This window comes from Grus americana, chromosome 2 (genome assembly GCF_028858705.1).
Source record: "Grus americana isolate bGruAme1 chromosome 2, bGruAme1.mat, whole genome shotgun sequence".
In the NCBI taxonomy this organism is placed as follows: domain Eukaryota; kingdom Metazoa; phylum Chordata; class Aves; order Gruiformes; family Gruidae; genus Grus; species Grus americana.
The window spans coordinates 140,936,322-140,959,313 of NC_072853.1; the positions used below are offsets into that span (position 1 = coordinate 140,936,322).

At 38.0% G+C, this 22,992-nt stretch overlaps 1 protein-coding gene across 2 annotated transcripts in view; it reads left to right on the top strand.

The window, feature by feature from the left end:
• The window catches only part of COL28A1 (collagen type XXVIII alpha 1 chain), a 79,057-nt gene that overhangs the window by 43,778 nt on the left and 12,287 nt on the right, over window positions 1-22,992 (top strand). For both annotated transcript variants that reach the window (XM_054818248.1, XM_054818247.1), the window contains 9 exons: window positions 437-508; window positions 2,439-2,507; window positions 3,088-3,159; window positions 3,773-3,841; window positions 6,615-6,683; window positions 9,857-9,925; window positions 12,102-12,170; window positions 19,982-20,050; window positions 22,154-22,222. In XM_054818248.1, the coding sequence (XP_054674223.1) occupies window positions 437-508; window positions 2,439-2,507; window positions 3,088-3,159; window positions 3,773-3,841; window positions 6,615-6,683; window positions 9,857-9,925; window positions 12,102-12,170; window positions 19,982-20,050; window positions 22,154-22,222 (627 nt within the window). The remainder of the gene's footprint in view (window positions 1-436; window positions 509-2,438; window positions 2,508-3,087; window positions 3,160-3,772; window positions 3,842-6,614; window positions 6,684-9,856; window positions 9,926-12,101; window positions 12,171-19,981; window positions 20,051-22,153; window positions 22,223-22,992) is intronic.

A 22,992-nucleotide genomic window follows, 5' to 3' on the forward strand; every position in this document is an offset into this window, starting at 1 on the left:
TGGCAAGTCTTAAAAGTAATGCCTAGACCAGTTTGTACAACCAGCGAGGTATTAACAACTCCAGTCAACAACTAGCTCCATTTAGGCATTTTTGACTGACCATTCCTTAAGTCCCAGATGTTTGACTTTGCAAGTAAATTACATTAGTATCATATTGTTCTTTTGCAGAGAATAACAAACAGCATTCAATCATGTTTTTACTCACTGAATAAATGTAAACTTATTTGAGGAGCTTGGAAAGAAATTTAAAATACTTATTTTAGATTGTATGAGTAGAATTACTGGCTCTATAGAATATTTAACTTGCTGGGAATAACAACCTTTATTTGAGCAAAAATATTGTATATCATTAATATTTTAACACACTGTTAGATTCATTTTACAGAATAAAGAATTTATTGAAGTACGCAGATATAATTATTCATTCTTCTCTAAGGGAGATACAGGTCTATCAGGACCCCGAGGAGAGAAAGGGGTGCAGGGAGATCCTGGGAAGTCAGGGACAAAGGTAAGGAAATCTATTTTATGCCATGTAAATCATGTAGACGGAAGAACAAACCGTTATTTGTAGGTATGCAATGGCAGGGAGTTTGTCCTGGAGGAGGGCATGTGCCAGTACTTTTGCCAGGGAAAAGGGACTAGGCTAGTGGAGATGTTTCCAACAAACTTTACTAACAGTGGCTACCATCTGCAACTGATTCAGCTGCACTGCCTTTTGTGGACTATTGACTACTGTTAAATTTCACAATCTTCTTGCAGAACAGCTAGTTTGTGTCTTTTGCTGTTCCTTACAGCCTGGTCAGATTTTTCCTGACACCAAGGAGTCACGCTCAGATTGATGTGACTTAGGGCATCTAGCAGGGTGGTGAGCTGTGGCTGAAACCTGTCAGCCTGATACGGAAACCCTCACAAACAGCTGAAACCGGGGCTACTTGTTTCCAAGGGAAATTCTGAGATTTTAGGAGAAACTCTGCCACATTGGGAAAAAGGAGCATAAATTTAAAATGGTGGAAAGGAATTTAGAGGGGTTGCAAAACAGAGTGCCCAAAATAGTCAATTTAGAGTAAGTTAAATGGAGGCTTTTAATTTTACTCTTTCCAAATAGAATGAGCTGCTGAGTGAGCAAAACTCAGTGCTTTGGCCGATTATTGAATTGCTGCTGAGAATCCAGGTGCCTCCAAACTCTTCTGCTGTGCAGCTCTTAAACGAGGGTAGCAGCTGGCCAACGTAGAATTGATGAAACGAAAATGATTCAGAGTAAGCAAATCAGCATTTTTTGACTCTAGGTCTTTAATCAGAAAATATCTGAATAGCTGTAATAAACATCTATTAAGAATGCAGCTTCACTTTTGTTTCATCTACAAGAGTAGTGCAAATACCAGTTTGACAAGCTACAGCCTGAGGCAGTAAGCCTTCCACTGTGGAAAAATATACAGCATTTCTGTTGCAACTCAATTATTTTTAAAAAATTTGAAATTGCCCACTATATAAGTGCTCAAAAATGAAGATACCAGTGTATCAGAAGTGAAACATGAGAATTAAGAGTAAATGTTGCGTTAAAGTTACAGGTGGCTTTCGTATTTGGGAATGCTGGGGGTTTTTTCTCTTAACATACTGCCTTTATTCTGGTGATCGACGTGGTGCTGTCACCTTCACTGTCGTAATTCATTGTAAGTGAAAATATTAGTACTGAGCAGCTACCTTGGGTATTCAGGACAGTACAAAGAACAGCTTGATGCCTGCAGTGAGTAACACAGTGATGTTACAGCAGTTATTTGCAGGTGTGAAGCTGTCTCACAGAAGTGGGATCCAGACTGATGCCTATCAACAGCAGGCTCTGTAATGCCACTTCCATCAACAGCTCAAATCAGAAATGGATTTTTTAACTTCATTTTAATCTACTTTTCATTTTCTGAATTACCTATAGGCATTCTGATATACTAATCTGGCTTACATTATGCATAAGTATTTTGTAGATAATGTTCCTTAATAGAATGTTTTATGTGGATTATTTGTGAATTATTTGAATTAAAGTTTCTGGCAAATACTTGCAGCCTGGATTGGCCTTTGGCTACAGAGTTGCCTAAAATTACTACTTCTTAAAAGTTGTTTTTCTTAGAATTGGTCAACCAAGACCTTTTCTAATGACTTTGCAAGCATATCTCTTCCTCATATGAGTATATGCATCCAATTCTTCTTACAAAAGATTGATGCAATTGAAAATGGCACTATTACAAATGTCTATGAAAATAAGAAATATGAATGCAGGAGGGTGGAAGGGGTGTAAGAAGACAGAATATTTTTGGCAGAAAAAAAAATTAACCAGATATTAGTGACATTTTGGGGGAAAGTGTTTATGCAAGTATTGTTTCTCATATGTCTATTGATTCAATAAAATTAGCTACACGAAAATTAATTAATCATCTAATCTCTGTTAGGGGGAGAAGGGAGATCAAGGTCCAAGAGGCTCAGAAGGACCCCCTGGCAAAGGAGATGTAGGTCAAAAGGTATGGCTTGACATGCACACTGCAGAAATACTACAAACTTCAGAAGGACCTATTTTATAAGAGTTCAGATTCTCACCTGTTTTTTCATTCATTATGTCTTAAGTAGCAACTATATTTTAACTGATGATTTTAAAAGATTTAAGAGAAAGCAGTATGTTCCTTAGCCTGAACAGTGCAGCAAAATCAGACTATAAACATAGACCCTAAAGTTAATTGGGCAGTAGAGATTTCCTAAAAATTCAGTAGAGGGTTTTCATTAAAGTTAGGAGGAGGCAAATTATCTTAGTATGCTGATAGGGAGAGAAGAGGAGCTGAGAGAAATGAGGTGACTAGTTAGATATCTAAATATGAAAGTAAAAGCCTAGAAAGATATACTAGTAGACAGACATCTCCCATCTGGTCAAATTTAAGACATTTGGGGCAGATTCTAGAGCTGAGGGGGATTTCAGTTGGAGTGGAGCATCTAAATACCTTTCTAATTATGGGCACCACTATCGTCGTGCTTTTGGTTATTTGTGTATCTCCCAGTTGTGAATCAATCTTTGCTGTGATTGAAAAAAAAAAGGCTTGTTTTTGTTAGGGTGACCCTGGAGAAAAAGGATCCCAAGGACTGATCGGCTATAGAGGAGTACAAGGCCCAGCTGGACCAAAAGTAAGCTTGTTCCTCCAGGGTAACCCTTTCCTTTTTGTATTTTATAAAAGAATTTATGGAATTTATGTAAAGTACAGATTTCTCAAGCATCTGATGTTTGGAGATTTAACAGAACAAAGGAAAAGCAGAAATATTTCCATCTTCTGTCCTGAATGACACAAAAGTCCCAAGGAGAAAAAGAATAGGTACACATGTAATTACAGACCTTATAGTTATGTGTGAGCACTGAGAAGCTAAATTAAAGTTGTCCAAGTGATTCTAACATGACCATTTAGCAAATTTTTACTTTGAAACATCAACTTCCTATTATAATATTTTGTAAGTGTCACTCTGAACAAAAAGGAAGTTGAAATAATACAAGTGTTCTGGTTGTTCCATTAAAGTTGAATATCAAATACACGTTTCAACCAATAGTTATTTAAAACATGAAACTTGGACCAGCTTTCACAAGAACAGTAAGTTGATTTATGTTTTTTTCCCAAATATTGTCTATTTTATAGATAGATCTATATTATAGATATTTTTATAATATAAAGTGTTGAAAAAACTTTTTGCTACTTGTGCAGAAAATGAAGCTGTGTGTTTAAATCTAGATGATACCATTTTGTTACAGGGTGAACCGGGAGAGAGAGGACCACCTGGTGTCGCTGGATCATCTGTTCAGGGACCTGCTGGACCAAAGGTGATTATCTGATATGTCTTTGTGGGAGATCAGAGATTGGAAAAATTCTAGTGCATGTTTCTGTCAAAACTAAAAGAATATAAATTAAAGAAGTTAAAATTCCTTGTTGTAGTAACAAAGATGACTGAATTTTATAAATAAGGACTGAAAAGTACTAAAAATTAACAGAGAGTGTTTGGAGGCCCTTTAACGGGATGCTGAACTTAGTACTTGTTATTGCCTCCTGAAGCCATTCGTTAAAAAAAAAAAAAATTCCTTATTACATTTCTGTTGTGTTTTGGCTCCTCCTGTGAAATTAACAACTTTGAAGTCTTCTTTTTTTTTTTTCCCCCAAATTTACTATGCATTGTTTCTTAGACTAAAGGTTTCCTGAATGTGCCAGTAAATCCCTGCAGGAGTGTGTCTGTGTGTAGTTCTAGGGAGTTATATGCTGAACTAGATGATTTTTGGAGATGATTTTGGAGATTTTTTTGTATGTCACTTCCAAGTGAACAGCTGGCCTGTAGATACTACTTTAAATGAAATGTCATATACGAGATAGCTAGAGCTACATCCAACTCATTTTCTCTATGGGGAAAATGTATCTGAAATGAGTGGGACTTGTCCTGCTGAGTAAAATAGGCAAATTCAGCAACAGTAAAGCTAACTTTGAAGGTTTTAAAAGCATTCAAAAATTCACTACCACACCATTTTTATTTTAAGAATAAAATAGTTGCTGGTTTTATAATATGTCAGTTAACTTCAACTTTAATTGATGCTTTTCAGCTTTGGTGATAATTTTTAGGGTAGAGAAATCACTATTGTACGTCCTATCGCTCTGAAGTAATTTCATCCCCGTTTTTCTTCATCCTTAAAAATATACATGCCCCCTCCCCAACAAGCACCTGTAGGTATTATATATACAATGTACTCCTCAGCCTGGCAACAGGATATCACAGAGGGCTAGGATGTGGTTTGGACTTGTTTGTGCATGGAGGAGGAAGGAAGAAGGGAATGCAAGAAGCTCAGGGTACACTGGAGTAAAAATGCAACCACAGAGAAGAAAGAAAGGAGAGGATTGTGGGGCACTCATATCTCTTATGTTGGTTTAAAACCATAATAATGTGCCAAACTGTATGGCAGGAAAATACAAGTGGCATGCTATAAGGCACAACTTGTATGAAGACAGGTTTCGCTACACCGGTCTCCCTTCTTCACATTTTCCTGGTTACTGTGACATTTTGAATGACCAGTAAACGAGTCAAGATTTTTTACTGATCAAATTCATGCTGAAAGATAAGAACTTTGTAGACTTTATTGCCTTTTTGACTCTGATTTTATTCTGTTTAGTACAATTCATAACACTTTCATAGCAGACCAGACACAATCCAAAATCAGCTGGAGTCTGTAGAAGTTTTTCCAGACTCTTCACTAAATTTAGGATCAGGGCTTTTATGTGCAGTGGCTGATGCAAGAAAACAAGTATTTTGGGTATCTATAAAATGCAAGTTGATTTTTAGAAAATATACAAAACTTTGTCTCTTTAGCTCCCTAATAATTTCTTTGTTTAAACAAGTGCCTGCTATGTTTCTGATAATTACTCAATAATGTAACAAGCTACACAGGTCCATTTTCTCTCTCCACTGTGGAAAGTATGATGATTACTAGTAATTGTGTTCTTGGAACATCCTGTTATCTGCAGTAGTGAAACCAGACATTATGAATTTCTAATGCAGGGAATCTGCATGTTTTTCAAAGCTGGGAGTTATCATGGTCTGAGGTCTTTTTAGTACATCTCTTAAGTATTTGATGTAGTAAGTGGGTGATTGCTAGAGGTCTTAACTCCCGGACAGCCATGGTTGTGTCCACTGGAAATTTATTTATTTTAAGTTACACCCACGTTTGGGGACTAGAGTTTTATTTCCCTTGACAACGGTTATGCTGTTACCAATAGACAGTCACATTAGATAGCTGTTTTTTTCTCATATTCCTTTCTCATGGTTACAGCTGCTCAGTGGTTTCGATAGAACATTTGATCTGCATTCCCCAGTGAATGTTTCTTGAAATACTGCCCGTCCTTATCACTAATGTTAAAAATTATGAAAGTTTAATTGAAAATTGAAATTTTTTTTTTTTGAGAACCTTAACATAAAGTAAAACATCTGTTGCCATAAGTTAAGCACTAGAAGGAGCCAAATTTTGCTCTGTGAAGGGGTAACATGAGGAACTTGAATTCTAAGCCTGATTGCTTTCCAGGAAAGTCACTGACAGAGCTAAGATTACCAAACAGTTGTACTGGGTAATATTTGAGGAAAAACTCAAGTTTCTTCCTGCATCTTCAGACTGTGGAGCTTGTAATTTTGAAGTGGTGTGCCATTGCATACTTTCTAAACATACTGTGTGTCAGCACTCGCCTTTGAATTTCTTTGCTGTTCTCTGTGTGTTCTGGCAGAAACGGGGTTATGCAGCCTTGCTTGTGTGGGCTAAAGCAGGCCACAGGTGAATCTGGCCACTCACGCTGAACCATGATATTCAACCTTCAGTTGAAAACTAAAGCTGTCAAGTTACTTGTCAAGGTAGAACAAACTCTATGACACAGTTGCTGAGAAGCAAAAGTATGAAAGAGGTCAGAAGCAAGGTAGTAAAAGCTTCCTGTAGAAATACTGACTTCATATTACCTAGCTCAGTAATTGTCACTGTCAGAAAGAATTGAATACTTGTTCTTTTCTGCAAAACTTTGGAAATTAGAACTATAATAATGAATATGATTTTGGATTTGTTTCGTTTTGGATAGGGAGATCCAGGACCCAAGGGGCCACCGGGAGATGATGGACTTCCTGGAAATTCAATAATGGGACCAACGGTAAGAGTTTTTAGACAAAATGTGGGAAATAAAGAAACATGAGATATATACAAAACTCTTGTGAAAATTTAAAAGCCACTTGAACAACTTTTTCAGGAAAGTAACTGACCAATTCTTCAACTTTTCCATCATTCCAGTTTAAATCTATTTTTAAAAATAAACTTACTGTCTTTTCAAAGAAGAAACACAAAATAGATTCAATAACTAGTCCAGTGTAGATCTTCAAATTCATCTCCATCTTTCATTATCTCATGTAGTCTTTTATACCCCCGTATGGGCAATACGCTCTTTACTGAGCATAAACTGAGAGGTATTAGGTATTTTAACAGTGGTGTTTCAATATTACCAACCTACACATTCAAAAACCTAAGTAAGACTCAAAGAATTTTAAAAATAGATATTTTGGAAGTACTTATTTGCATATAGGTTATAGAATAGGATTTACTAGGTTGTATCCTTTGTATTTTTAACCTCAACACCAAGATTGGAGTACAGTAGTCTGTAGTAGGGTTGCTGGCTCACTGTTCGAGCCTTTAGTGGTTAACTGGCAAGATCAACACAAAAGTGAAAGACTGCAGATAAAACTGAGGGTTCAGTGGTAACACAGAGATTGCAGTCTTTTTTTCTTTTTTTTTTTTTTCCCCTCCCACACTTACCATGTCTGCACATAACACGTTCCACTCAATTCCATTGTTTCACTTCTTAGGAATATAGTTGATAGACCCAAATTCAGAGACCAATTAGTTTATGTGTACCTAACACAATGTACTTCACAATAAAGCAACTTAATGCAATAGCTTTTGTGTGATAACATCTTAGGAATACCAATAAACCTTTACTTCTGGCTTGACAGACTTCTACCAGTACATCTGCCAGAGGATGCTGGATAGCACATTGATCCACATGCATTCAGTAGCTTGTATTTTTGAATTTTCAAAACCTCTAGATTTATTGACTTTGTCTATAATCTAGAATGCTACTTCACTCTGGTTTTCTTATAAAATGAAGTGATGAACATGACGTAATTGTCCTGTCGTACACTGAATCATTTAGGTTTTGATTATGGCAGTTGGTTTTTTTCTTAATGACCATGGACACAAGATTTATATTTATATTCTGTTTATCTTTTTTTTTTCTTTGAAAGACTGTAGAAGCAACTATCTCTATATTACTATTTCAGAAAATGACTTTAAAACTTGCCTTGGAAAGGCTGGCAAAGTAGATGAATTAATTCAGCATGCCATCTGTGACATCAATGGCACTTGTCTTGTCATCAGTGCACTGACTTAGAGTGAGTCACTGTGACTGTCTTTTCCCCACAAAACTGTGGGAAGCAGTAATCACAGAATTGCTCCTAGGCCATCTCTTGTGTGTTTTTGATGCAGCTATTAAAAAAATTAAATAATCTGGACTAGAGAACTGTTTCTTACAGCAGATTTGGCCGTAGATTTGACTTAAGTAGATTGATAGCTGTGTTACTAATGGCAAAACCAGACACTTGACAAAATCCCAATTCTTACAGAAAAGTGTTAACATGTATTTGGTATTTAGAATGCTCTTCTAAGATTAAATGAAAACATCTGTTTGGCTGTTTTTTACTGTAGTGGAATTAGTAAAAATAGAGATGAACTCATGATCCATGGTTTCCTTTCTTGTTAAAAAAAAAAAAAATCTTGTTTAACATTTCTAAAACATTTCTCATTTTATCCACAATTTAAGAACTATGGATATTAAGAATGAGGAAGAGGTAAAATTGGCTTTCCATTGGTTTTCAAGCAACGAAGCTGGTGAAGGGTCTAGAGCACAAGTCTTATGAGGACTGGCTGAAGGGAACTGGGGTTGTTTAGCCTGGAGAAAAGGAGGCTGAGGGGAGACCTTGTCGCTCTCCACAACTACTTGAAAGGAGGTTGTAGCCAGGTGGGTGTTGGTCTCTTCTTCTAAGTAACAAGCAATAGCACAAGAGGAAATGGCCTCAAGTTGCGCCAAGGGAAGTTTAGATTGGCTGTCGGGAAAAATTTCTTCACCGAAAGGGATGTTAAGCTCTGGAACAGGCTGCCCTGGGAAGTGGTTGAGTCACCATCCCTGGAGGTATTTAACAGACGTGTAGATGTGGCGCTCAGGGACATAGTTTAGAGTTGGACTTGGCAGTGTTGGGTTAATGGTTGGACTTGATGGTATGTTATCTGTATGTATATTAATAACTTGACCCTCCAACACTCTACAGGAGAGTCCATTTACATCTCTTGGTTCTCCCTGTATGGCCATATACATACTGTGCTTAGGAGTGAGCTGGATGTGTGACCTACAAGTATCAATAAGGACTTCCAGTTGGTGGTGCTGTCGTGAACATCTACAGCACAGACTGCCAGCGTATCTTGGGGGATACCTAAAAGTAATATGTTGTCTGTCTTGGTTCTGTGAAGAACAGTTTATTGCAAGCTCAGTTAATTTTCTCATTAAATGTCAAGAAAACAATCACACGAATGAGGGAAGAGGAAAAGATTGGTTCTCTTCTGGTCATGAAAGGAAGCATTGAGGTTTTGCAAATGCACAAATCTTTAGTGGGAGTCAGTGGAAGAAGAAGGAGTGATTGTCTCCTGATACAGAGCATTCTAGGCTAAACTAGCAGAGACTAAGAGAGATTATATATTTCTTATAACAGGTTGTATTTCTTTTACTTCCTTCCCTTGTAGAATGCAGTTTTGCTTTACTGTGTGAGAGAACCAATGTGATTACCGGGAAATGCAAAATGTGCAACATATGATAACTTAAAGCTGGCATATTATGTTTCACTATTGTTAAATTCATTGCTCAAATGTGAGGACTTACCCCCAAAGTCATAAAAGTTTAACTTTTTAAAAATAAATTTAACTTTGTGTTGGCTGAAGATAAAGTCAATGTTCTAAAGATTTCTCTCTGCAACTACAAATCTAGAAATTAATAATTTCCTAATGAGAACTCCTATTCTTCTGAAATCTTAGTTTGATCAACTGAAATGACAATAAAAAAGCACAAAAAATTCTGAGCTTTGTGAACAAATTGCAAGAGCTGGTAACTGCTATTCTATATTTCCAAAAGGATATTAAATAGTTTCCTTACATATTTGTTAATAGTTGTTACATTGTGATCATCCAGTTACCAGCACGATGCCTGACTTACTCTTTTGTATTTAGGGTGGCCGGGGACTACCTGGACTACCTGGACCCCGTGGACTAAAAGGCGATGGTCACAAAGGTGAAGCTGTAAGTACAATTTTAATTCTGTACTTTGTGTTCTACCAAAAAAAAAAAAAAATTACTGTGTGATAACTCAATATTTAGTTACTTAACTAAGTGTAATTAATCTTCTCTTTCAGCCTTTAGCTAATTTAAATATTTCATATATATTTTGAAGTCCTTTCCTGTCCTCGATACAGTGCCAGTTCTACAGGCAGTTGGAACCAGAAATAAACTGTTCTCATTTCAGCATCATGGAAGGGATACCATTTAATTCCATAAAAATCTTCATGGCTGCTCATACATGTTTAATGTAATCACTGCTTTGAATTCCTTTCTTTCCCTCCTTCTCTCCTTCCCTTTTCTTTACTGTTCTTTGTTCAAGACCTCTAATAACATCTGCTTGGCCAAATCTCACAGCCTTCAATTCCTAGGTTTTTCAGCTGCTTTTCATACCGGGGGGTTAAATCCTCTTTTCTGAAGATTCCCCTCCCCTCTGCTTTGCTTTTCTGATGGTTAGCTCCAGAGGGGTTTAATGCTTGAGTATTCCAGCTGGCACATTCCATAACAAGAGCATATCATCCTAAATTTCAGTCATCCAAGGCCACACAGACATTTTTGACCAACCTTTCACTAGAAAGTGAAAATACTGCTGCCATCCTTCAACCACCACATATCAAACTTCCATTAGCACTATTTTCTTTATGTCTGTAATCCAGCTTTATTTCAAACTACAACCACAAAGGCACTCTCAAATACACTGAGGTGGGACCTGAGTGCTTCAAATAAGCCACGTCTCAGCTCCAATTTCCTATCATTCAGACTGATCCTGGGAAGATCCTTTGGGATCAGAATTAGTTCAGAGGGCATTTACTCAGGATTCCTGGTGTAATGCCGTGTGCCTGACAGATTTCACAGCATGTAGGGCCAGTAGACCAGCTCAAGACTCCTTGGAGGGTCAAGGAGTGCCAGTAATGGACCCAGACCCGTTAAACAGAGGGCATGCAAACAGATGAAAAAACTCTACCATTATCCTAAATAAAAATTAAAAGCAAATGCAAAGGCAATCATGAAGAAGGCAGTGATGCAAGTAGATGACTGACAAACTTTTAGTAGGCCTTAAAATGCCTCGTAGGAACTGAAGTTTTAAGCTTTACAAGTTAAGATATCTGTTTACACTATATGAAAAAGAAGCGTTGGTAGATACAGAATCAGAGAGGTCAGTGAGAAGCTGAAAACTTTTCTAATTAATCAAAAAATTCAAGAGAAGCCTGGTTAAGTAACCACTAATTAATAGAATTATACAATTGCTGGTTGTAGTCTCCCAGTCACAGGATGACAAACTTGGGTGTATGTGCTTCCTGCATTTCTATTAGTGACTAGACAATTAAAAAAAGAGCTTTGCTCTGCAGTAGTATTCCTGAAATCATGTCTATTTTAGGATTCCCATCTGCAACTGCCATAAGAGTCATGCTTCTCTGCAACTCAGTCTCAGGCTTCAGTCAAAGCTGGTTGTGTTTCCGTCTGCTGCATGAGTAAACGTCCTTGAAATGTGTGAAGGTCCTGTTGTGCTGTAGCATGCATCTTTCCCCTTCTCAGGCCTTCTTTCCGTGTGTCATGATCTGGAAAGACCAACTTCATAAACCACTGGCAGACATGGACAACATTTATGTAGTGAAGTCTCTGTAGCATGATGGGGCAAAGACATCTGCCCTATGAACACTGAAAGGGAGGCTGGGGATGCCTCCAACAGGATGAAGGGCAGCTGAAGGGGCTGTGACGGATTGAGTGGGGAGTTCAGGAGAAAAGACTATCGAACACAAATACGCCGAAGTATGTTAGGTTTACCCAACCACCACATTTAGATGAATTAGCTCTGGTATACTAGATACGTAGTGTCTGCAGTGTCTGAATCATGGAGCAGTGTCTGCTTTCTCACTGGTTTCTCTGAGCTGAGAACAATTCTGATGTTCTTAAGTCAAGAGCTGGACCTTTTTTTCCACCACTCTGGTAGTCTTTTAGGTTTCCACCTGGGACTGGGGATGACTTGCTCAGTACAGATTGGAAATGTGAAGAATTTGACGAAATAGGGCAAAACCAAAGAGATTAGTAACTATTGCTGAAATTCTCTTCTTTGTTGAATAACATAAGTATGCTTCCTTTAGGACAACTACTGACGTGCTTTATTCCTCTGCTGTACCAGGGACCTCCAGGACCAGCAGGCCCCCCAGGACCAGCAGGCCCAAAAGGCGTGGGAGATGCTGGACCAAAGGTACTTGCACACTGGTAGTACATGCATCTGACTAGTAGACAAGGCAGACAAACATCTTCCAAAAAATGCATTAGATTAGAATGGCATATATATGACAAAATGCTGTGATCTCATCTCCCACTTTCCATTTCAGTTAGAAGAAGAGCTTACAATAGCCTTTTCCGCCGTGATAGATACAAATCAGTTCTTGCTTTATCCCTGGATTTGATGCAAATCTGCAGGCTTTCCATACATCCAAAAACTCAGGATGTTTCTAGATGCTGAAGTTTCCATGTGGAAGTCAGAATTCAACACAGGCAGAGTATTGCCTAATAATTATGCACTTTCTTTCTCCTGCAGAAGTGCAAGGGACGAGGCACCAAAGGAGTCAGGGGAAATGTTGATTACATGGAACTAGTGAGCTATTTTTAAATATCCTAGAAATGGATTCCTAAGAAAAGACAATAAACCTTCATCTAAAATTAATACTGGTTTAGAGGCAAAACTCATCAGCAAAAAACCCAAACCAAACCAAAACTGATAAAGGGATTAGAAATACAACAGTGAAACACTTCCAAGTTTTTTTGATAAAACACAGAATAGCTGAAGTGTTCTAAAGTTCTAAGCAGTATGTAATTCACCTAAAGAATCGCATTGTAACTACTATGTTATAAGAAGTTGGAAAAAGAGACCCAAGACTAAAATCATACAAGAAATTGCTTTAAAATATCCCACAGAGTGGTTTTATTAATGATTTCCTCTATTACATATGTGGAATAGGAAACAGGCAGCCTGTTGCAGGAGAAAGCAAAATAAATATTGCCCAAACAAGTTTTTTCCCCAAAGAGAAGGAACTTTCAACTTCAGTTCCCAGAACATGCGAATTCCCATTTAAAATAAACAGCAATAACCTCTTAAAAATACATCCACAATAAAGAGAAAACTGAAGGACATTCATCCTTAGAATGACCTGACCTTAGAATGACCTGACAATGGGATCTGGGAAACCTGGCTTTGTGCTCCTATTCTGAATTGCCACTTATCAATACAAGACATTTCACATAAAGTAACGCGAGGTCTGGCCCATGACACGAACTACTAAAGAACTAAAAATTTCAATTATGTTATTCAATATAGACTTACAGAAAATACATATGACTAAAATAATTAGATTTTTTTATATGAGATTGTATCTTTTCCAAATAGAGATACCAGACTTCATATAATACAGTCTTATAAGACATTTTTCTTGGTACTACAGAAGAACATTTCATTAAAACCCTAGAATCTTGTATGAAATTATGAAGGCAAATATTGATAAAATTGTAACTTATGACTACAGAATGTCTAGAGGCATTGTTATGTCTAGAATCCCCCCTCGCTTCCTAAATGCATAATTCTGCAAAGTAGTGTTTCCCAAAGAAAAGGATTGGAAGGTCGTGTCGGGTAATCAATAAGGTGATCTCCCACTGTGATGCCCTGGTTGAAAGACAACAAACCCCAGCAATATAAATCAGAATTTCAGTGGGAGTATAAGGGTTTAATATAAATAAATTTGAGTTAAATCCAAAATGGAAATAAAAGATTTTTATTAGTTTTTTAAGTGAAAGGAAACCACTTGCAGTGAAATTTCTCACAACTGGAATTTTTCAAATCAATGTTTGTGGTTGTGTTTTTGAAAAGTATCACAAGTATACAAGGTATACAGAAGTGCACTTGGGAAAATCTGGCTTATATGACAGATCAAAAAGTGGGTCACAAGTCCCTGTTGTTCATATAATCATGAATTCATGTAGTTGCTGGGACAAGCGATTCTTTGGCTGTATAATTATTAGCAAAGTTCCAACCCAGATCATGAATGATGGAAGCACAATATGGTATCATAAAATGCATTAGAGGGGAGGAGGTAAAAGCTGTAAAGTAAAAGAAAATATATCCAGTTTTTGCAGTGTAGTACATGGGATCTAGTCTTTTTATCACAGTTATTCTTAAACCACTCTAAGTCTTGTGATATAATAACATATATTTAATTAAATCATAGATTAGCTATTACAGTACTTAGAATTTTCACTTTCAGCTCTAAGTGACATAAATCATTGCCAGTTGAAGTTCATATTCCTTTATAAAGGCATCGAATCCTTACCCATCAGTCTCTTCTCCATCCACAAATACCATCAGAAGTATTTCCATCCCTCCATCCTGTGGTCTGAAGTCAATTCATGGTACTAGTAAAAGAGGTTTATTGGTAATATCTTTTCGAAGAGGAATATGACCTGTGTTGTGTTAGTTGAACATTACCAATTAATAATAATTTTGGCAATTGGCCCATTACTTCAACCTGAATTTGACTGAGCAAAAGTGAGATAGCTGTGACCAAGAGGTGAGGCTCTTGTAATTTAATAGTATTTAATTACAACAGGAAATAGTATAATGGAATATCCAGTAATAGAAACTCTTATCCTAACTCATTATGTATAAAGAAGCCAGCAAAAGATCAAGCAAAGGCAAACTGATAAAACGTTACTGCTATTCTCATGTGTTCTCTGACAATTTCAGGTCAGATCAGGGTTGTCATGTAAATTAAAATCGTCTTCCTCATTTCCATCAAGTCATCTCCATTGTCTCAAAAATTGTCAGATTTAGGTAGCTTGATTCTAAGAACCAAATTGTTGGAAAACACGGACACAAAGGAAGCTGTGTTTTCAGGTTAGTTGTGGTTGTGGGAGCTGGGTGTGATCCCACCTAAGGAGTAAGACCTCCGTGTGTGCAGCTAGTCCGGTTCCGGCAGCCACGCGTACAAACTCCGTTTTCTCGGGTGATCTTTACGGGTGTTTTAGGCTGGATCGGAAATGTGCTGTTGAAGTGAATCTCCCAGTGGACCCATGCTTTGGGTTCCAGACCAAAAAGAGGTCTGAGTGGTCCCACAACCCAGGAAATGTGTTTCCTTCAAATGAAGCTAAACTAGATGATCTGATCTGGAAGTGCTCTTCCTGTACTTCGGCCCACAGCAGGTGATGAGTCCACAGGAGCGGACCAGGCAGGTCTCCTCACATTGCATGCAGTGTAAAAGTCAGGCTGCAAATTCACTGCTGTTGGGCCTGGCGCACTATTTGTTGCTGGACACGTAGAGTTAGAAACTGCCTGTCAACCAGAGGCTTCTACTTACAATAACCAGTCGTAGCGTACATTCAGAATGTACCATACCCGTGGGTTATGGAGAAGTGGCATCTTGTACTAGGACAAGTTGTATTGTAGAGTACCTGTCTTTGCAAGTAACACAACACAATTACGACAAATCATGCTCACATCGAATTTTGTATGAAAAGTTTCGCGTGGATCTACAGGTTTGATTTTGTTGCAGTGTGATATTGCCCATCAAATCTGGCTACTCAGAGTGGTGCTTACCTAACAGTCTCTGTCAGAGAACAAGAAAAAAATCAAAAGTTAAAAACATTTCATTTGTAATTTTCACTTTAAAATAGGTGGGTTTTTTACGATGCACCTAGATCGGTGCGTTAATCCTGTGGGGCAAAATGTGTATTGCTTCTATAAATGGTGAACAGCTGTAGCTTTTGCAGTGTGTACTGCACCAAAGCATGCGTTATCCAAATAGATAGTCACATCTGTGATTTAGTTCTGTGCATCCACACTAGGCATGGTGTAGAAAACACTGGAATAAAATAAACAAAGTATATACACATCTCTTCTCCCTCCCTGATTTTTTGCTCCTGTTTGCTTATACAAAGTTTTGAATCCTTAGTCTCTATGTAACTTTCTGGTAGCAAAGGTGACGCAAGAAAAAACAATTCACTTGAATTGCAAGAATTCCCCCAGAACTTAGTTCATAAAATGGACAATCTTCTGTTTTTTCAAATAAAATGTAAGTGCACTGGCTACCTCTCATCCCTTCCGCATAAAAAAATGAATATAAGAAGAACAGCAACAATCTCTACATATAAAAAAGAACATGTATTTGATAAAAGAGACTCATAAATTTACACACTAGTTAATTTGAAATTCCTTTGAGTATCATTATATAGGAATGTTCCACTCAGCTGAATCAGAGCTCTGTTCTCCCCACTTTCAGAAATGGCTCACATATGTGCACACTGCTAGATAGGAATTTTATGTATCAGAGGTCAAATTCACATGAAAACAAAATTGGAACATGTGGGATGCATTCAATCCTGGCAGCACCCTGTTTTCTGTAGCATTAAAACAGAAGCACATAATGTCAGAATATAATAAAAAATTGATTTAAAAGCACTGTTGCCAACTAAGAGGTGGGTTGCAGACATTCAAGAGCCCGGCACTAGAAATAAAGCAAGCTTCATTCTCAGTAACTGGATAGCAGAGGGATTATTAAAACCCCTAGCGTAGTCCCTAGTGCATGAACATTTGGGCTGGATCCAGTTGCAATATAAATAACTTTTGCAGCTTGGGCCCTGTCTATTTAAACTAAAATAGGGAAAGTAGAGATGCAATGTCTTTTTTTTAATATGTTCTTCTTACAAATATCGTTATATCCACTAGCTCTCACTAAAGAGAGTACTGCAGTGTCTGTTGCATGTTTCAGTATCAAATATACATACTTCACAGTAAATGAGGTATATATATTTGGAAGCCAAGATCTGTTTTTCAGTTGACCATTAGGTCATGTAATGAATTTTCTTGAACAAATGGTATGGAATAGCCATTGGAATGCCATACTTTACACTGGCTTGACTCAGCTCTTTATTTCTTGTTTCAGTGTTTTTCAAGTTCACTGTTTTGCTGATAGTGACAAGCTTGTCTACAAGCACAATACAGGAAATAAATTAGACCTCATCAAAGAACAGTGCTAATCCATCTTGAAATGAATCCCCTGGAGGACAGTTTAGTGTCACACCTTAGAAGAAAAACCTGCTCCACTTCGCAACTCATAAAGCAAAATAAAAGTCTTTTTCTCTAAGCCAAGAAATACAGAAATTTTGAGGATTACTATAAAGCTCTACAAAAGAGCTTTTCACTGAGACATCTGGTATTAACTAAGCATGTGAGGCTAAAACTCAATCCTTCACCTGCAACGACCCTGTGAAAGAATGTGTTACCCATGGGAGGAAGAGACAGATGACTTCAAGTCACCCTTACGCTGTTTTTGGTCAGGGCTGGTCTAAGAGCAGGTTGCAGGTATATCGGATACTGGACCATAAGGAATCATTTATTTGTTTGGTAACCTCCCATTCAGCTCCCATCACAGCAGCTCACGGGCTGTTTCACAGGTCACAGCAGCCCAGGATCTCCTAAAAAAAACCACCTTACAATGCAAAGTCTTATCTGTATATACACCTCTTAGCTCTGGCACCTCGGGCAGGTTTCCGAGGGAGGCTTGGGCAGGAAAAGTTGGCCGCAGTGCGCAACTTCTGCTCATGGAGAGTTCTCCTACAAACAGCTTAACATTGTATCATGGTTTGTGGGGCCATTGAGGACCAATAATTATTCCTTTGATAATAGATGGTGCTAAATAGGAAGGTAACTACATTTGCCAGACTCTCGGTATTTCCTAGTAATATGACAGTCTCAAGCTGATTGTAAGAAAATGAATTGTAAGAGGAATTGAAAAAACGGGCATGTTTTAAGAGATGAGGAATATCTACCATTCATCCCACTGCAGAGGGGCATTTCCCAGCACCATGTACCAGGCTTAAGTGCTACAACCTTTGAATACTTCAGATTGTAATCTTTAAGAGTTTATAGCTAGAATTTGGAAAGAAAGAAAAAAAAAGGCAAAAAATTCAAGGGCATTGCCAATGTCTTGGCTCTTTGCATTAGCAGGGAAGTTGTGATATAAAAGCCTCAGGTCATCTGAAGAAGACCACTACTAAAGAGAGTAGCTCTCTCTTTAGTTCCCCTTTCCAAACCAGACTAGATGAAAACAAACTCCCTCCCTGATCAAATCTGAGGGAGAAATTTCCTCCCAACCAAACATGGCAACCTATTTATCCCAATCAGCTCGGCGCACCAATTTAAAGCTAAGAGCATCCGTGTACCATGCCTATGTCCTGACTCAAACTGGCCAGTCTCCAGTGCGTGGGAAGAAAGAGAAATTGAAAAGAAATTCAGAAGCCAAATGTTACATCAAGAAGGAAAGCATTATGAGCTCAGTCTAAGCCTTAGCCTTTGGATTCAGAGTTCCCACCTCTCCAAATCCCTCAAACTTGAGCATAGTTTGGTCCCTAATATATTTACATAAATAGCACATGTGTTCAGACTTAGCATGAGAGTGTCATAGCCATATATAAAAAACACAGATTAGAGTGATCTCTCACTAGAGATTGAACCTTTGGGCATTTCACCTAAAAGCAGTTGTTATAATGACTGCACACATTCCTCCCAGAAAGTAAAGGAAGTCAGTAAAAGATTCTGTACTTTTGTTTCCTTTTTAATCAGTTGAATATGTTGTTTCTTTTCACCTCCCACAACTCAAGTGTCATCTGTGATTTGTGTGATTCATACTTGCACCTCTCTCATAGTTAGAATGCTCCCTCTGCAGGCACAACCATTTCTACATCTTTTCCAAGTGCAAAAAACAAGTACAATGAAGAGGTTTTATAATGAAATTTTTTATGCTGTCAAGACATACAATTTCTTCTTGGCTCTGTTGTTAATATATTGGATGATCAATAGCTTATCAGAACATTTCTTTCTTTTGCACTTGCCTGCACAGGCATAGGTTTAGGGATGTTTGCTAAACCTGATTCAGAATTTTCTGCATCTATAACTTACCGGTTATAGATTTCTTTTTTATTTTCAAACTGGTGGGAGTTTTCTAGTGGTGAGGTACTGAATGTGTGCCTATTCCTTCATGTGTACAATTATGGACTGAGGAAAACAAAACTGTCTCTTACGTCCCCATGCCTTCCCCCTGCCAGTAATGTCCCCTGACCCCCGTCTCCCTCGCTGGGCTTGTCTGCGGCATGAGGGGCAGCACCAGGCTCAGCATCGCCCGCGTTCCCCCTGGCCAGCCAGCTGCTGCCTTCTGTCTGCTGCTGGTTAGGGGATGAGCCCTCTCTGGGGTTTTTTCCTCCCACTAAAAGCATAAATTGAATCTCTCTCCTTTACCCAGTCTCCAATTATCAGCAAAACTGTTGAAAATTAATATCCTCAAGGCCTCTACATTTCTGATGGATTTGGCTGAAATCAGCTGATGAGTTCAAAATAGACTGGGAGAAAAAAGAGGACTAACACAACAAGCAGAAACACAGGCAGAGTATCGCTTAAGCCTCATTTCCTAAAGAAATCAAGCTAAACATATATGCGTTAAGGCTTTTTAAGAAAAGACAGAAAAGGCTGTTCTTTTTGTTCTTCTATATCAGTGCTATTAAAATTCATTTCATTTTCATAAACACATTTGTTTGACAGTTCTGGAAATTAAATGTCTCTAGTTTCAGCCAGCACAGCACCAGTAAAGGGCATGGTCACTGCTGTGTCCCACTAGTAAGCTCCCTGTCCATCCTGGCAAGCCCCTGCAGAATGTGATGGAAAAAATGGTGTTGTTTCCAAATGAATTAGCTTTTCTTTTTCTTCTGTAGCTGATAAGTTTGCAAATTAGAGTCCTAACTCTGTGATTTTGATCACGTGGGCCTTTGCTTGGGGAATAATGTTCTTCACCTAGACCTTAAATAATGTGGGTACCTGCATTTTGAGCCTTTTTTTTATATCTTTCTGTAAAGCAACTGTTTATGTATGTAACGTGTTCGGTTTGGTTTTTAAACTCAGCAGTTTGACTGCTTCTTAAGTGGATGAAAGATGGAACAGTGATAAATTACTGACTTTTCTGTGACTATTTTCAGGGAGACCGTGGAATAAGAGGCTATCCTGGGCCCCCGGGGCCACGGGGAAACGGAATGGTTGGTCCCAAGGTTGGTACGAAGCCATGTCGAAGCTTTCGTGCTCTTTTGTGATGCTGGCTGCCAGACTCTGATCTCTCAGACACCAAAATATCTTCATCAGTTATTGATTTTTACACTGGTGCGCCTGCAGGAGAAATCAAGCGTAAAAACATGGGCACTGACCATACGGTTCTACCGACCGGATTAGGAAGGAATATTAACTGGATGAAAATTGCATTTGGGGCTAAACTTTATGAGATTACAGCTGGAAATTGAACAGAACTATCAGGCTGACAAATTAGCTAAATGATGCATGTCTTCTGTTTGTATCTATTCTGTTTCCAAGAGATTCTTTTGTGGTGGAAAATATATTAAATGTGAATTTTAGGTTTCCGATTTTTGCTCGATTAAATCGAATCCAATTAATTTCATTAGTAAAACCGTTAGGAAAGAAACATGCAAACAAAAAATTCTATAAGCAGCCAGTGTGCAACATCTGGGCAATTTTCCCCTCCCTCCACTACAGTGATTTATAATTCAAAAAAGACATACTGATAAGAAATTCAATGCATACCTAGATTTCTTTATTATAGGTGTATCCATCAATTATTTTACAAAGGCAATGAGGAGAAACATTGTGTATATTTCCCCATTTTAACTTAGGTTAAAAATAGATACGCCTTTGTTTCTGTGATTTCCTCAGCAGAGATTAACAGAAGTCTCCGCTGCCATTTTAAATAAACTAGTGTCTGCATGGAGAAATATTGCTATTACTAACCTGTTACAGAAATGCAACGAGCGACAGAGCGTGAATATTTTCTCAGGACGAATGTCTGACTTTGCCTTGCTTTCTGAAAGCTGCAGCAAGTTCAGTACCTTGGTAAATCATACAGACACAATCTGTTTCAAAAAAAAGTAAGCTTGGACTGAGTATGAAAATCCTACAAAGGTGTGACACTATGTGCTGCTTCCACAAAGTCTTTGAGAATGAAAAATGTGTTCTCTGTGGGGAAACAATATTTTGTTTTCAAAGGTGAGGACGTGCATGTAGCATCTAGTTCTTGAGATAAGCTATTTAGCACAATGTTTTGTGTGAATCCCTGCTTATGACTATATAGACTAGCAGTATTTTTCACAAGAGATTTGCCATGTTTGTGGCAAATTTTTTGTCTACACAGATGAGAATTATGATTTTTCAAATAGCACTAATATCTAGAAGTTAAATATTTAGAGCTATGTATTTCTATTTAATGATGATCAAGTTCTGATATACTTCTGCCTAAATATTCAACATATGCAAAATGTAGGTAATTTACATAACACTGTGTGAATTCAGTTTACTGTATTAGAGCACTGTGATTATTTATTATAAGAGAGTAATCAAAAATCCAACCTGAACTCTACAGAAACTTTTATGAAGCTTCGTGAAATTTCAGAAGCTTTTTTCAACTGAAAATAAAGGCGGGGTGGGGGGGTGGGAGGAAAACCAAACATTGAATTTAGATGTAATCAAAGGGCTACGCTTCACTTTGTCCCTTTTAAATGTTAGCTTAGCCTGCCTCTGAAGCACAAGGGCTTTACCTGCCTTCCACTGCACTGACTTAAATCAGCAGGTGCTGCTTTAGCTTTTCTCTTTTCCCCTCCCACTTAGGATTTTCTGAATGACTGGTGCTCCCAGACACCGTGGGTCCGCAGGGGCTTGGCGTGTATACGTGGTGCGCAGGAACCAGCTAACATGCCTGGCAGATTTACTCGCGCTGGGTTTTATTGCTCTGGTCCCTTCTGCCTCTACTCTTGTGCCTCCCTCGTGTGGAGTGATTGCAGGAAGCTGTTGTATAAAGATGCTTTTTGTTGGTTTCTACACAGGAAAAACTGGGCAAAATATCACACTGTGTCATGGGCAGATTTTATTCTGTAATTATTTTCAGCTTAATTGTTCCTTTGCTTTCCTGGGAATTTGCCAAGGATAATTACTAAGGCCCACGGTGAGAGACCATAAAGAAGAATCAGAACTAGAGTCTTGGACATGGTTTTACTTTTTGCTTGCAGTGACTTTGAGATGACTTCCTTAGGGTTACCAGGAATAGAGTTTACTTCCTAATTCTTCTTTTTTTGCCCCACTGACTGTTATAGGGTGTTATGGGACAGAAAGGCTGGCCTGGTCCACGTGGCCCCCCTGGTGACAGCATACAAGGAAGCAAGGTAATCCAGTTTAACATGATACCTCTCCAGTTTCTTCTCAAAACCATCTCTTAAGGAGATTCATTGTTCGCTTTGTTTTGTTCAGTACTTGCTCTGATTCCAGCTTCAGTGTCTTCTGGTTTTATATTCACGTTCAATCATTTCCCTTTTTATACTGCAGAGAGCCTTTCCTTTTCTCACTGTGAAGTGTTCCATAGCATAAAAACATACTTTTTACTATGTTCTTTCTTTTCTCCTTATTGTATAGCTCTCTCTAACAGATTCTGGTTTATCTCATCTCAGGACTTTCCTAGACAGAGATCTCTGCACGGTTAGAGTCATGACTGTATAGACCTTTGTTTCTGATCTGTTTGCAGTTTTCTTCTATATCACTTGTTATCAGTAACCACAAAGCTATTACATATTTTAATGTGAAGGCTTAAGGAACTTCTTATTTTCTTTTCTCGTCTTCCTTTGTTTGCCAAATTCTTGTGGAAAATAGAAAAATTTCTGCCATCTCTGTATGGCTTTATGGTATAGGAAAACTATTTCCTGCCTGGCTTTAACAGACATTTCTGATGCGTTTCCAGACTCTAATATTTGGGATATATCTTTGTTAATTCTGTGGGTATGTGAGGTTATTTATTAAAGTGCAATTGCCATTCTGAACAGAAATGTTTCAACAATCAAATGCATCTGATGATACCTGAAAAAATATACTGTTTTTTCTGTTCCTGAAAAAAAGATAAAGGTTAGTCAAAATATGCTCCATGTGTACATATACATCTATC